Here is a 15,778-nt window from a genome sequence, read left to right as displayed (position 1 = left end):
ACTTGTTTTCATTTTGTTGATCTTACTCTTTTAGAAATCTTAGCACGTTAAGCGCCACGCCTGTTTTGTCTTCCTTTCCGTTTCAATCACCGGTGACTGACATGGTGCTTAACGTGTTAAGTGGTTTTTGCGGGGGAAGGAAAGCTAAATGATTTTTGATTTTTAGTAGTTCTTTACAGTTATTCCTCTCTTTTGGAAATTAAAAAGACTTTTAGTTCAAGATTCTCTTGAAGAAAGCTATTATATTTCCTAGAAAAAGATGATCTAAATGTATACACTTAGGTGATACCATTCAGATCAATGTGTAGAACACTTGCAGCACCTGAGGCTTGCTTTTGCATCTTCCTAGTTAGTGCTCTCCCTGCCCCTAGTAGTAACCACTAAATCTGACTTCTTTCATCATAGGTTAGTTTTACCTGTTCTTGAATTTAAGATATATGGAACCTACCTGTCCTCTTGTTTTGGAGTCTTTCACTGAATATTATGTGTGCGATTCACCCGTGTTTTGTGTCTATCAGTACTTCTTTCTCTTTAGGAGCAGCAGCTATCTTGTTTATGCTTCAAAATGCTTCATCAGCATCAGCAGTCCTCTTATTTTGGCATGCCATCTTCATATATTGTGATTGAAAGTTCAAATATCTGAATACCACTCCATTTTCACTTAAAAGTCAAAGTACTGCAATGCTTGAATAACAATAGAAAACATGCATTATTATGGATATTGACATGTTTCTTTTAAATAATTGAGGAAGACATTTTAAAAATAATAAAGTCAACCTACCAGTTAAAATCATATAGGGGAAATTTGTGCAAAATAAAATTAGGTAGTGATCATTTCATTTTTTAAATGGATTTGGTTTAGAGTTTTTTTAATATCCCCAGGTAGATTTAAGTTATATTTCATCTTTTAAAAATTTCCTTTATCAATAGCCCTTCAAGAATAAGTTTATAGGTCTGAACTATAGCTATAGATTTTTAGGAGCAACTATTTCATTTAAAATAATAAATGATTCAGAAATTTTTAAATTACAGGTGGTCCTCAACCCATTTGTTTTATGAGGTACAATTAAAAATCTTTTTATTTAACCAAATCAGGTATTTTGACATACATAATTGAAGAAATACAAAAAATACTTCAAAAAGTATATCTTCCACTCCCAGCACAAACATTTTACATATGCACTAGACCCCATATTGAAACTTAAGAAGAATATTCAGTATTACTGAGTTATTTTCTAGAACTTGAATTTTCTGATTTATCAGTTTATACAGTTTTAATTCATACCATGGTATTGGATATTTTGCTCCCCTTCTCTTCCACCTACAAACCTGCTATGGTGGTCTTACCCTGCACACTGGTACCTTCATAGCAGTTAATGGTTACAGTGGTTCATGGAAACCACTGGGGTTGATAGAGAAATGTCACAAGCTGACTGCTACTGAGGCTGTTTAAAACCTTTAGATAAGTATGAGTGTGGGAAAATAAAATCTGAATTTTGTGTAAAGAGGGCATGCTGCTACACCTAGGTGAATAGGGAATTCACTGTATCTTTAAAGTACTGTAGTTTTGAAAACTAGTACCTGGACTTTCTGATTTAGAGGCACCATTCCATATACTAGAATAGCAATTTGTTATGGAATGTTGGCTAAGATTTTTTAAAAATTAGTAATTTTTTGAAGGATAAAATTGTGTAGTATCAATCTTAAAGGCAAAGATCAGAAATTTTTTATTTTTCTAAAATATAATATTAAATGGTTGTTAAAGATCTTTTCCCCTTGTTTTTAAAAAGGGACTTGGGTACCTGTTTTGAAATGTAATTTCAAAAACATTTTGTTTGAATTTAGGATTTGTGGTCAGGGAGGGAATTATGATTGTATGATTGTATGGGTTGAGCTAGTTGTTAAGAGTCAAAAGTTAAATAATTCTATAAGCATCAACTAGCTGAATGACATCTTTATCTTAAATGGAATATTAGCTATTGTGATTTCTCTAGAAATTATTTTGAAACAAAATGAAAATACTTAAGAAAGCACTGTCAAAAATGTTACTCTTTAATGCAGCTTTGAAATATGTTCTCTTCCTGTATTATTGAGACTTTTTCCCCCTGATAAATTTAAGTTCCTAACATTGTAGGAAATCCATTAAGCAACCTCATAGGAGAGAATAATCTGGAAGCATAAAATTAATTATCCTACATCTTGAATGCATCTCTTAAGTTGGACGTTATTCCCCCATCATTTTAGTTTGGCATTCTTTCAATTGTCTTACTCTCAAATTTTCATATCAAGACTATCCTAATATATAAAAAGCCAGGGGTCGTCATGACCAAAACAACCAGATGGATGACCAAACAGTAGTCTGTATGGGGTGACCAGGCCGGAAGTGGGGGCAGTGAGGGACAACCAAACAACCGAACAGCAGGCTGCATGGGGCAACCAGGCCAGCAGGGGGGCCGTGAGGGGTGATCAGGCAGGCAAGCAGGTGAGCAGTTAGGAGCCAGTGGTCCAGGATTGTGAGAGGGATGTCCGAGGGGTCCCAGATTGGAGAGAGTGCAGGCTGGGCTGAGGGAACCTCCTCTCTGCTCCCCCCTGCACAAATTTTGTGCACCAGGCCTCTAGTATTACAATAGTAGACATTACTTGGCAAAGAATATAGGGGTGGAGCAATCTATTGCAGCTGACTATCCTGATTAAAACATGTCTATTAAAGAAGAAGGTAGGGAAGCAGAAATAACTTAACTTGTATTAATGCCAAATTGGCCCATTATTTGTGATTTTTATTCTACCTTCCAATGTGTAATTAGTTCTAATGACCTGACATTTTTTTTCTCAAAAAATGTTTATTTTTTCAAATGTTACTTTTTTCAATTACTCTTATAATAAAAAACTCTTCCTGTATAGGTATGAAATCACCAGAAGAACAACTGGTGTATCTGCCACCACAGGAGACCTTTCCTAACGACCCCCGGGTAGTAAGTAGACAGAGAAGTTCTGATTACCAGTTTCCATCCTCTCCATTTACAGACACACTAAAGGGCACCACTGAGGAGGACGTGTTAACAGGTCAGGTGATGGCAGTGGAGGAGCAGTGTGTGCCAGCAGCAGAGCCGCCTGCAGTGAACGAAACCACAGAGAGGACAGTGTTAGGAGAATACAGTCTCTTTTCTAGGAAGATAGAAGAGATTTTGAAGCAAAAGAATGTTTCATATGTCAGTAGAATTCCCACACCTATCTTTTCAACACAAGAGAAGATGAAACGACTTTCTGAGTTCATGTATTCTAAGACTTCCAAAGCTGGTGTACAGGAGTTTGTAGATGGCTTGCATGAGAAACTAAATTCTATTATTATCAAAGCATCAGCCAAGGGTGGGAATTTGCCACCAGTCAGTCATAATGGTTCTGGTACTAAGATAGCATTGAATCCTCTAGGAAGACATGTCATACCAGTTTCCTCAAGTGACTTCAGTAAACACCTTGAACCACTTTGTAGTGATACTTTGAAAGACACCAACTCTAATGAGCAGCATTCTTCTTCAACTTTGGGTTTAACTGAAGTAGAAGTGAACCAGCCACACCATGCCACGGAGCTAATGGTGACTTCTGATCATACTGTACCTGATGATACTGCTCAGGAACCAGAAGAAAAACAAACAAAATCACCCAGTGATGTAGACATTTCTGCCCAGCCAGCTCTTTCAAATTTTATAAGCAAGTTAGAACCTGAAGTATTTAACAGTTTGGTTAAAATCATGAAAGATGTCCAGAGAAATACTGTGAAATTTTACATTCATGAAGAAGAAGAGAGCATGCTCTGTAAAGAAATAAAGGTAACTAAAAGAGAAGTTTATAGTCACGTTGTATGAACTTGTCATGTTGGGTTTGACCTTTATAAAGAATTACTTTGTTTTTTTAAATATATTTTCATAATTTAATGCAGAATGGAATGAAAGACTAAGTTCAACTAAACTGAAACCCTGTGATGTAAATATCTTAGAATTTAGGTTATTGTTTAAAGACTATTGTTACATACTGCAAATACCTTTAAACTGTTCAAAGATTTTAAATATTTCATACTTGGGTTTTTAATGACAGGGAAGGAAAGATACAGAGGGGAAAAGGAAATTGTCATTATATACCCCATGGGTTTTATCAATCAAATAAAAAAATAGAACTGTCCAGGAATAACCTAATGATAATATATTTTGGTGTTTCTTGATACCTGGTTATATCAGGTTCCCTATAGCCTTTATTGATAAAAAAAAATACTATGATCCTGAAAGACTCCCCAGTCATGAAAGATTCTTTACTGCAAGGTATATTTTTTTTCTACTGAAGCTACAGAGTAGATGAGATTTTTGGTTTTAAAAAAACAACACATGTATTTGTGTGCGTATAGGGTTAGACATAGGTCTATAAAATTTGTAATAATGGGTGTGTAAATTATATATCCAAACAGTTCTACGGGTTTAATATTAAGCAATTAGAATTCACTAAACTGTAGGATTTTAATTTCTTAAGGGAATGCCTTAGGTTTTAAGTGTGTGCTCCCAATTATGGAATTTACTTGTCATGATGAATTTCTGATTGTTTTGTAAGAGGAAGCAGAAGAAACTATAAATCAGTGGCTTATAAACCTAGAGTGGCTCAGAAACTCCATGCTGCTGCTATGTCCTGAGCCTTTGTCAATTTGGGGATCTCCTATTGATGTCAGCATGCTTCATGTGGTGTGCCCAGGAGAACAGAGCATGGAAATGAAAGAGAGTGCTCCGTGTGTCTTTAATTCCCGGTGGTTTCTTGGGAGGATGCAACCAGACTTATTAGGAATTCAATTCCTTGGTTGCATTTTGCCTTGTATGATTGAACATAGAGATTCTCGATTTTTTCCCACCGCCAGCAACATGTGCCCAAGCACGGTATATACTCTTTGGGCCAGAACTGCATGTTGGTGTGGGGCTAGATGAGAACCCTAGGCCTAGTGTACTCAGCATTATTCCACCTCCCCCCACCACAATTAAAACTAATTATAACACATAGGAAATGCTTTTAATTCATTCTGGCATGGATTAAGTCATATTTCTGTTGTTTAGGGGAGGAAATGCTCTGATTTACAAATCTGATAGGAAATCAGATTGGAACTTTAATTCTTTTAATCAATATCCATTGGAATATTTCTGGGAAAAATGTTACAAGGAATGAAAACTGTGAATAAAACGTCAAGTTAAGATTTCTGGAGTCAACCTGATTTGTTACTGTACCGTAAAACCTCGATATAAAGGACTAATTAGGGTGAGGGGGTGTCTGTTAAAGCCAAAAGTCCGTTATATAATAAAGTAGGTTTTCCGAATGCGTATGTTAAGAAATTGATAAATTAGTTTACCTGTTTTTTAAAATATTTTATTTATTTTTTACAGAGAGGAAGGGAATAGGGATAGAGAGTTAGAAACATCGATCAGCTGCCTCCTGCACACCTCCTACTGGGGATGTGCCCGCAACCAAGGTACATGCCCTTGACCGGAATCGAACCTGGGACCTTTCAGTCCACAGGCTGACGCTCTATCCACTGAGCCAAACCGGTTACGGCAAGCTTACCTGTTTTTACTTAGACACATTTGTGTAATTAAAATTAAGTATATGTGAAACGTTTAATTTCACAGAAATGTTTTCTATTACAGCAATTTAAAATTTATACTGAATAGGACTAGTAAATGCTTGCATTCACTAGTGACCGAGAATAAACAAATGCACATGACTGGGGCATGGCGTAGCGCACGTCAGAACATTGACTGGCATGTGTTGAAACTGCTGCAGAAAATCACGCTACGTGACAACAGATCATTTGCTGAACACTGTTTATGAGCGGTGACTTGGATATAAATATGTATACTATAGTTGTAGATACGTAATATCTATGTTGGCGAAATTACCAGTGTTTTTTTCCAACATAGGCCTATTTGCTAAGTTTGTTTAAAATAACAGTGAATTAATAACAAAAAAATAACCTGTTAATTTAATTATAGACAAATCTTGGTTAAAAGCATTTTAAAATTAACAGGGTGTTAATTTTCACATGACAATACAAACTGAAAAATTTGTCCGTTAAATCCAAAGTCCATTAAATCGAGGGTTTACTGTATGCATTAAAATGAACTGTCATTTAAAGTTCTTAATGTAAAAAGACCAAAAATTATAAGCAGGCCTGATAGTAATTTATCTTTTTATTACCTGACTGTAAGCTGCTCTCAGATCTGCGCAGAAGCTTTACAGTTTAAATCAAAACCGAACTGTTTTGATCTACTTTAGCTCCATAGAAACAGCCTCTTTGGGTGTGATACAAAGAGCAGTAGACTGGTTGTGAGGTAAGTTGGGTTTATGCTAACTAGCCTGCCAACCTTGAGAATATGAATTTGCTCCTGTGTCTGTGAAATGAGGGATGTGACTTCCAGGATCCTGCAGTTTGCTTCAGAGTTCAGGATTCCTCCAGCAAGCAAAGGGAGCTCTGCCTGAACCTACTACCTTGTGTCCTTTGAAAGGTAGTACCATGTCATCGGCATGGAGGGAGGTATTAGATGGGAGTCTATTTTGCTCGAAGGTGTAAACTGGACAGGCATGACTAATTATAGAATGAATACCATTGTACGCCCTGAAGCTCCTTATGAAAGATTTTGGGAATGTTGTGAATTAAATGAGCTACAGTGGTCAGGAAAGGGGTTTATAACTCTGAAGGAGTATACCAATAACGTGGCTGCAGATAACCAAGGGCCTGCTTTGAAAGAAAAGGAAAATGGGAGTGAGGAAATGGTTAATGATTGGACTCTGGGTTGCCCAGAATAAGTAGTGGAGCTGGGTTAAGAACCTGGGCTAATCCATTGTTTGTACTGTGTTTTTTTTTTATACCCCACACTGGCATTAACTTAGCTTTGATTGCACAGCATTATAACATGTGACTGTGGCCATTCAAGCTCTGAGCTTTAGATTCAGTAAGAACAGACTTGATGATCCCGGAGGCCCTTGGATCTAGCTTAAGTTTATCAGTTTATTTTGCAATTCTGTTAAATGGATGCTTGCAAAAGAGCTTTGTAATGTTGATTTAGTTTTCTTTTCTTAACAGGAATATCTTATCAAGTTAGGCAATACAGAATGTCATCCAGAACAGTTTTTGGAAAGAAGATCAAAATTAGATAAACTATTAATTATTATCCAAAATGAAGACATTGCAGGCTTCATCCACAAGGTAGATTAAGTCAAATTTATCACTTATTTTGGTTACAAAAACATCCTTATTATAGAATCTTACTGCCTTTGAAACTAAAACTGTTTATTTTAAAAATATCCTCATAAGCTTTAGAGGAGATAAACCTTGAGGTTTGGATATTTAGGGCTTGAGACCTAAACAACCCTTCTGGAATCAGCTTGTGAGATTCAAGTCAGTACCCCTGCAAAATTTTAAATGGCAGCACATCACAGATCTTCTATGTCACTCAAGTCTGCTGACTCTCTTTATATTGTTGTCATCTCTTCATTTGTATGTCCCAGGTAAAACCCAATTTTACCCCCTTTGCCAAACTGGCCGTTATCCCTTGGATTTGGAGGTATCCCATTTAGCCCTTTTTTTTTATTCTTTATTGATTAAGGTATTACATATATGTCCTTACGCCCTCATTGCTCCCCCACCCCTCACTGGTGCCCTCACCCCCCTAGTGTCTGTATCCATTAGTTATGCTTATATGCATGCATACCCATTTAGTCTTTTGAGCCTCTCTCAAGTCCTGCTGCCCTTTGAAGCCTTTCCTAACTGTTCAGTATGTAGGTTCTTGCTGTCATTTGAATTCTGATTGTACTCACAGGGCCAGACAAGTTAGCATTTTTAATTGTGTTTCCAGATCTATTGTGCCTTTTCCTTAGAGCGTTCTCTAGTCATGGTAGGTACCCATTACATAAATCTTGGTTTATGTATTTGGAAATAATGTTGGGAATATTATTTTGTGCTTAGCTTAGGTTAGTCATAGTGCATTTTGTTAAGGCTTCTCTTATAGGTTGCTTCACACTAGGGCCAGTTCATTCCCTTTCTGTCCTTATTTCTGTTTTTATTTTGGTACTTAAATAGGTACCTGGCCTGGTGACTTTAAAGAAGCTCCCTTGTGTTAGCTTTGCTGGTGTTGATAGTCTGGATGATGTTAAAAATCATACATACAATGAATTATTTATATCTGGAGGTTTTATTGTGTCCGATGAATCCATTCTAAATCCAGAAGTTATCACAATTGGTAAGATTTATGCATTCTTTTGAGCATGTAACTTCTGTCTTGCCTAAGTTTTTCTCAATAATGACTCACATTTGTTTATGTATTATCCATTCAGCCAATCACAGATAACTAGTACATTTCCATTCATTTTCTTGAGCTTTTTACCTCAAATTCCCCATTCTTAGTCTTGACAAATAATTTCCTCTAAATTTGATCTAAAGCAAGCAAGGCTCTCTACTGCACTTGGATTACTTCTGGTTTATTGTTATCAACATGTTCTTTTTTATAATGTGTAGATGTGATGTTCTTAGATCTAAAAGAGAATATAAAAATGTGTCTTTAGAGGTGAGGGAGGGAAAGAAAATACTACTTAGGAATGTAGGTGTTTCTAAACAATATCACCAGACACTTCTTTTGTAATTAAGTTTGGGTGATTGTAATTTATTGAATTTAAAATCAACTTCATTATCTCTAACAGAGAACCTTAAAAAATTTTTGACATTCCTCGAAGAACTTAGTACTCCAGAAGGAAAATGGCAATGGAAAGTCCACTGTAAATTTCAGAAAAAACTTAAGGAACTGGGAAGGTAAGATTTCAAAAAAAACTATATGATGGTTGTTGACTTAACATTTTGTGCATGTGGATGTTGACAAAATTTCTTTCTGAATTTCTCTGTGTTTATAGATTATGGATGCTGTTCAGTTTTTCCTTAACCAGCTATAAGGGAATGTGATATTAAATTATTCTAGCCTATTTGCAAGTGATATTGTTTAGGTAGAAGTTTGCTGAAAGTTCTAGTTATGTATATAGGTAAAATTGGTTTAATCTTTGCTATTTGGGGGTTTTGAATAATAATCAAAATGGAATAATCAGTAGTCTTTATTGTTTTTACTGAAGTGTGTATGCTAACTAAATCAGGCTTTCTCCCATTTGAGGGTTACCTTAGGCTGCTAATTTAATAACAGCTCACTTAACTGAGACAAGGATTGGTCTCAACATGATATGGGGATTTGTGATCAGGACATTCACTTATGTCCTAATCACCTTACATGGCCAGAAGTCACTTCTCAAAGTGTGAACCTTGGAGCAACAATCACTTTGGGAAGCTCCACAAACAATTATGTAATCAGATGAGTTTGGGATCCTGTATCTTACTACTAGAGAGTCCATACAATGTATTCACATATGTAAGGATCTGACCAACTCTGTAGTTAAGAATTCTGTTTTACATTTTGTCAACCAGCATTTCTTAAACTTAGATCACAAAATATTTCTAATATTTACTGATATTCCATGGTACACACTTAGGGAAATTTATGCTTAAATAATTTTAAAGTATTTAACTTTTGATAGTAATTCTTTTTTTTTCTTTTAATCCTCACCTGAGAATACTTAACCCTTTGCACTCCGCTGTCCCCTCTCAGGGGACATCGGAATTCTAGCATATCACTCGGATGTCCCCTCTCAGGGGACATTGCAGTTTATTAGTGATTACGGGGAATTGAGTTATTTCAACGCAACTTTTTGAGACATGCATGTTTCCCTGAAGTTTTATCTTGAAATGGCACAAGAAATTAAATCAAAATATCGTAAAATTACTAAGATATATACAAGAAATGTCAGCGGGTTTTGTGTCGGATTAAACAATAAACTACATATTCCCGATGTGGGACAAAGAAAACGGGACTGCATTGTGTGTTCTAACAGGAAAACACCTGGTGGCAGGCGTCAAACCACTTATTACTGTCAAACATGCACTAATCAGCCTGCAATGCATATTGGGGAGTGTTACAAAACTTATCATACTGTACAAAATTATAAACAATAAAATATTGGTTTTTTTGCAAATATACATTCCTCGATGTCACCCAATTCATATAAGTCCAACATCATTATAATACGTTACTTGGTTCCAAAATTATACTAAATAATACGAGGGTCTGTAAATGCACGTTTCCGCTGCAAAGTAGCGTCGAGTAGCTGGTAGCCAATGTCCAGAATGGTTCGGAGTGCAAAGGGTTAATTTCACAGATTTTAGAGGGAGAGAAACGGGGAGGGGGGGGAGCGGGGAGAAACATGGATTGGTTGGCTGCCATGTGGTCCAATTCGGGATCAAACCCACAGCCTAGGCATGTGACCTGACCAATTGAACCTGCAACCTTTTTGGTGTAGGAGACAACATGCCAACTAACTGAAGCCACCCAGCCTGGCGGTAGTAATTCACTTTTTAAAAGCATGTTTTACCTTCAGATGTTATCTTTACATAACAGATAGCAGTACTGAGGCCCAAAGTTCTAACTTGTACAAAGTTAATACCATCCTGTTCCTGACAGTAGTCAGTAGTTTGTACTATTTATTGTTCATTTATTTTTTTTGTTAGCCGTTTATGCCTTCACTAAAGTTCTAAATTGGGGAAAATAAAAACTGTAAATTCGTTACTTAATAAGTGACTGGTTGAGATTTTAGTCTACACTGAATAGCTGGCCCTCAAGCTTTGCCTGCAGAGAAAACCCCTGAACTTTACATGTGGTTTGCACAATTGCTGCTCTCTCTCTCTCTCTCTCTCTCTCTCTCCCTCCCTCCCTCTCCCCTAAGAAGCACCCCTGTATCAGGCAGTGGGCTAAGCAATGCAGTTGTCATTAGTTGCCTCAAGTTAGAGATTATAGTTTTAATTTGAAGCAGAAACTTCCACAGTAAATTTTAGGAGATTCTGAACTACTTAATTTCACAGGTTGAATGCTAAAGCTCTAAGTCTGTTGACGCTTCTGAATGTCTATCAGAAGAAACATCTGGTTGAAATTTTGTCTTACCACAATTGTGATTCACAAATGCGAAATGCTCCAGAATTGGACTGCCTTATCAGACTGCAGGCACAGAACATACAGCAACGACACATAGTCTTTTTAACAGGTAAGCAGTGGTCTTCAGCTTTCTACTATTAATATAAGAATGTGTATGAAAGGATTTTGTGGGGCCATAGTGGGTACTGATTCTAAGCTATGATTCTGATTAGGGTGGTGGAAAGAATTTTAGGGCTGGGAGGAGGCATCATTTGTCCATGCACATTTTCAAGTATTTTACACTCAAAACATTTTCTTTTTAATTTAGAAAAGAATATCCAGATGCCCTCCAGTTATACAGATAGTGGAATAGTAGTTGCATCTGCTGAAGCTTTTATGCAAAACTTTAAAAATCTCGTGGGCTATCACAACTCAGTCACAGAAGAAAACCTTCCACTGCTTGGTGCTAATGAGACTCTTGAGTCGCAGTCAGGTAATGTTTTAGTAGTTTTCCTTTTCTTTAAGGCAGACAGAAAAAGAGGAATGGTTTCACTCTTTTCATATGATGAGATGCCTATTTTGAAACCACTCACCACAGGTAAACAGCTTCAGGGAAGTGTTTCAATGCATTTATCATTTTTAGTAAACAAAATCTCATTTATTATACAGTAGTCAATACAAGCTGTTCGTTTCTGTGGACTGCACACTATAAAGTAGGCATTTTCTCTTTGAGGTATTGTAAGCTTTATTGGCTGCTGTTGTCAGCGAAGGGGTTATATTTTTTAAAAGGACACCAGAAGTGGGGATTTGGCATTGGGGTACTAAATATCCCCAGATGTACAAAGTAATTTAACACAAAGTAGTAGGGATATCCATAGCTTTAGTCTTTCATGCAATGGCCTCTGCTTTGGTTCCAGGTTTTATGTAAAAGATGCCTTTTTGTTTTTGATGAAAAGCAGAGATCATTTGATAGAGCTAACCAGTTTAGTAATCCAGTGAAGCTAGATGTCAGAATTTTTATTTTGTATTTGTCTTGTCAAATACTGAATTACCGTATAACTTTAGATGCTGTTTTGACATTAACCCCTTTGGAGCTGGGAGTTGGGATTTCCCAACATTAAACGTGAACACATTTCGCAGAAGCTTTTAGCATCGGATTATCTGGACATTCACACCTAGTGTGAGTGTTGTGACTAAGTGAACTTGTGGCAGAAGACCAAGATTTAAGGGATTGTGGACTTGCAGACCCTGACGCATTATATTGTGTGAGTAGTGTATAATTTTAAAATTTAAATTGTGTATTTCAATAGAGTAGGACTTTTTGTTTTTTAAATGTAGCTCTTTTAGAAAACGATGAAAAGGATGAAGAGGATATGTCTCTGGATTCAGGGGATGAAATCTCACAAATAGAAGTGTACAGCAGTTCAGAAATATTGGCGAAAGAGACCAAAGGATCACGTGGAACAGATCAAAATAAGAATATTCAAATTGAGTTGCAATCGTCTCTTGACGTGCAAAAAAGTTTATTAGAAGATAAGACTTATCAAATTGATTCTGAAGAGAGAGCTTCTGTTGATGCAAGCTCTGAAGGACAGAACAACAATTCAGCTGAACAAGATTCATATAGCAACTTTCAGGTTTATCAAAATCAATTAAATATGTCCCATCAGTGTAGTCATTTTAATGTTCTCACTCACCAGACATTTTTGGGAACACCATATGCCCTTTCATCGAGTCAGTCTCAAGAAAGTGAAAATTACTTTTTATCTGCTTATACTGAAAGCTTGGGGGAAAAATGATTTTGCAGGCCATCTTCAAAAGAAAAAGAATTACAGTAACTTTTTTTTACATAGGTTGTTAATGGACTTTTTTTCTGTTTCTTAAAAGTGAATTAACAATTTATATTTCATTCTTTAAGCAAGAGGTTTCTGTCCTTTCTCAAATGTTTTTCCCCCTCTTATTTAAATCATGATGGCCTGTTACAGTTAAAGCATATGAAAATTGAAATAAATATATATATATATTTTTAACATATATTGTACTTGAATTATCTCATGTTGGCACTTTTTAAGTTTTATGTTTGTATGTCATCTGTACTTTGGCTTCAAATTGAAGTCTGTTTTATATATAAAACAAGGTGTTTGCAAAAGGATAGTGAACAGCAATGGCTTTCCTCTATTGTTAGATGATACCAACTACTTTTGCTGAAATGATGTATCAACTATTGTATTTATTTTCACTTAAGCTTTTGTATAGTGTTTTTACACAGGTATAAGCCAGTGATATTAATATTTACAGGATTTTGGCTCAATACCTCAAGATTTATCTAACAATTCCGTTTCATTTTTAGATAATAAACTATGTACATAAGACTTAGGCCTTAATACCAGGCAGCATTATTTTTTATCTTCTGGCATGTTGCTAAAATTCTGGTCAACCTATTATTTTAGAGTACTTGGTAATTATAATTTCCAGTGCTTGTGTGACCCTTGACTTATCCTAATTCAATTTCAAAAAATAGGTTTATTAAAGGCACTGGACAATTTGGAACAAACCCTTTGCCTATAAATTTATAAACTGGTAGTCTTAGAAAAGAAGTATCTTTTTGAGGTGGTAAGTACTTTAATGCTAGATTAAAATAACTTTTTAAATTCACAGATAAAGTATGTGGTGGAGACAAATTTTAAACCCACAGCTATTGCCAATAACTGCCTCTTCATTACTAATGCAAACTTGTAAAAGTTGGGATCTTTTAAACCAGACTTTTCCTTTGGCACTTCAAAAGACTTTTAAATGTTTTATAGAGCAAAATACATAGGTATTTAAAAAGTGTGGAACAACATTGTCTATTAACAGATTACAGACTCCAGGCTGTGTTAAGGTAAGTAGGAATGTGTTTTTATAGGACTTAATACCCAGATTGTGACAGAGCAGAAAAGTTTTATTGCTAAAAAAATTTATATACATATACAGCATTTTACTACAGAATATACAAATTTTAAATAAGCATTTAAAAATAAATCTAGGCTATTTGAAAAAATACAGTTAAGCAACGAGGACATTTTATAATTTGGAAGACAAATGTGAAGGATTTGATTTTCTATATTGAAAATGAAGAACTAAAGTTATCTTCTTGATTGGCAGCTAAAGGCATGAGATTAGTTTCCAACTCCCTTTGCTTCTGGAGAAGGCCCTGAAATCACATCGATATGTTAGTAAGGTGTGTAGCAGACTTGCAAATTATTCCTATTTTACCTTGTTAATCCAGAATTGTATTTCCTTTGAAAACCTGTATTAAGCTCAGATACTTGGCTACAGTTTAAGCTTTGTCAAATCACTCAAAAAAATTCACACACTAGACTTTCATAGTTGGATACTGTGTAGCTATTACAATATTTGAAGATTATATTTTTAATATAGAAACAAATAGGGATGACTTTATTTTAAAAGTCAATATAATTATGGGGCTGAAATTCCCCCCTTTCTGTCCGCCAAATGCTCTAGTGCAGTGATGGTGAACCAATGACACGCGTGTCAGAGGTGACATGCAAACTCATTTTTTTGGTTGATTTTTCTTTGTTAAATGACATTTAAATATATAAAATAAATAGCAAAAAATTTCTATATGTGACACGGCACCAGAGTTAAGTTAGGGTTTTTCAAAATGCTGACACGCCGAGCTCAAAAGGTTCGCCATCACTGCCTAGTGTTTATCTTGCCTGCACTAACATTTGTGGCTAATACAAAACCCTGCTGAAATAATATGGGGATGAATATGTACATCATATTCCTTCATCCTGACCTGTCTTCACAAAGTTGTTTTAGGTAAAAAATCTAAATCTGTATGAAACCAAACCTATCATTTAAAAAAACAAAACAGTTTTCTTCATAATCCTGTGTTAGTAAGGATTATTTTCTAGGTCTACAGAAAGAACTAGTAAGCAATACTTGAATCACCAATTTGTAATGCAAGAGGCATTGCTGATAAATGACTTAACATGGAAAAAGGCATTCCTAAAATGGCAGTGTATTTTCTCCAAATACAAAAGGCACACTGTGAAAACAGCAGAAAAAATTTTGCGAGCCTTTTTTTTTTTTTTAAGCTAACTGATGGAGAAAAATTATAGCCTTAGTCATTTTTATTTTTACCTAAGAAAGATTAGAATTCACCGTAATTGGTCTGGGATAAAAAGTAGTCTGAGTAAGGTTATACATATAATTTCATATTGAATTCTATTCTTTGGGACTTGTGTCAATGTTCAATTCCAAACACTGCCAACACATCCACTTTTAATAAGTGTGAACTGCATTTCTAAGAATCTCTTATACCATAATTGTATATTTATTTTCTGCCTTTGGTTTTAGGGCCTTATTGATTGGTCATGTCTTACAATGTATGAGTTTGTTTTTCATTAAATAAAAATGTCTTAATATTTGAACTGTATCATTATTTGATGCTGGAAATTCTTAAAACATGGCTAAGTGAAGCAAACTGAAAGTTGTTTCAATTCAAGAATAACATATATAGGGTGGGGCTAAAGTAGATTTATAGTTCTTATAGAAAATAATACAAAAATATAAACTGTTTCACATATAACTATAAACCTACTTTTTCTCCATCCCTGTAGATACTGATTTTTAACTGGGATGCAGTCACATAAATCATGTAACCAACCTGGCATTTGGTAAAACAGTCATCCCAACACAGCCAGACACAGAAAAGTCACATCCACACTTCATAAAAGAAAAGTTCA

At 35.4% G+C, this 15,778-nt stretch overlaps 2 protein-coding genes across 14 annotated transcripts in view; one reads left to right on the top strand and one right to left on the bottom strand.

The window, feature by feature from the left end:
• The window catches only part of TASOR (transcription activation suppressor), a 58,719-nt gene extending 43,240 nt beyond the window's left edge, over positions 1-15,479 (top strand). Inside the window, exons 18-24 of one of the 4 annotated variants that reach the window (XM_070390795.1) lie at positions 3,025-3,827; positions 7,109-7,231; positions 8,105-8,264; positions 8,722-8,830; positions 10,976-11,154; positions 11,353-11,517; positions 12,363-15,479. In XM_070390795.1, the coding sequence (XP_070246896.1) occupies positions 3,025-3,827; positions 7,109-7,231; positions 8,105-8,264; positions 8,722-8,830; positions 10,976-11,154; positions 11,353-11,517; positions 12,363-12,823 (2,000 nt within the window). In that variant the 3' untranslated portion in view covers positions 12,824-15,479. Of the gene's footprint in view, positions 1-2,901; positions 3,828-7,108; positions 7,232-8,104; positions 8,265-8,721; positions 8,831-10,975; positions 11,155-11,352; positions 11,518-12,089 lie in introns of all 4 variants that reach the window. The other 3 variants (XM_070390794.1, XM_070390797.1, XM_070390796.1) reach the window with 3 other exon arrangements.
• CCDC66 (coiled-coil domain containing 66) overlaps positions 12,513-15,778 on the bottom strand; it is a 71,303-nt gene continuing 68,037 nt past the window's right edge. For all 10 annotated transcript variants that reach the window (XM_070390802.1, XM_070390806.1, XM_070390798.1 and 7 more), the window contains one exon: positions 12,513-14,217. In XM_070390802.1, coding sequence (XP_070246903.1) covers positions 14,125-14,217 — 93 coding nt within the window. In that variant the 3' untranslated portion in view covers positions 12,513-14,124. The remainder of the gene's footprint in view (positions 14,218-15,778) is intronic.

Source organism: Myotis yumanensis, unplaced genomic scaffold (assembly GCF_028538775.1).
Source record: "Myotis yumanensis isolate MYYU_CA2020_CCGP unplaced genomic scaffold, mMyoYum1.0.hap1 SCAF_14, whole genome shotgun sequence".
NCBI lineage: Eukaryota > Metazoa > Chordata > Mammalia > Chiroptera > Vespertilionidae > Myotis > Myotis yumanensis.
This window is presented reverse-complemented; position numbering and strand designations above follow the sequence as displayed.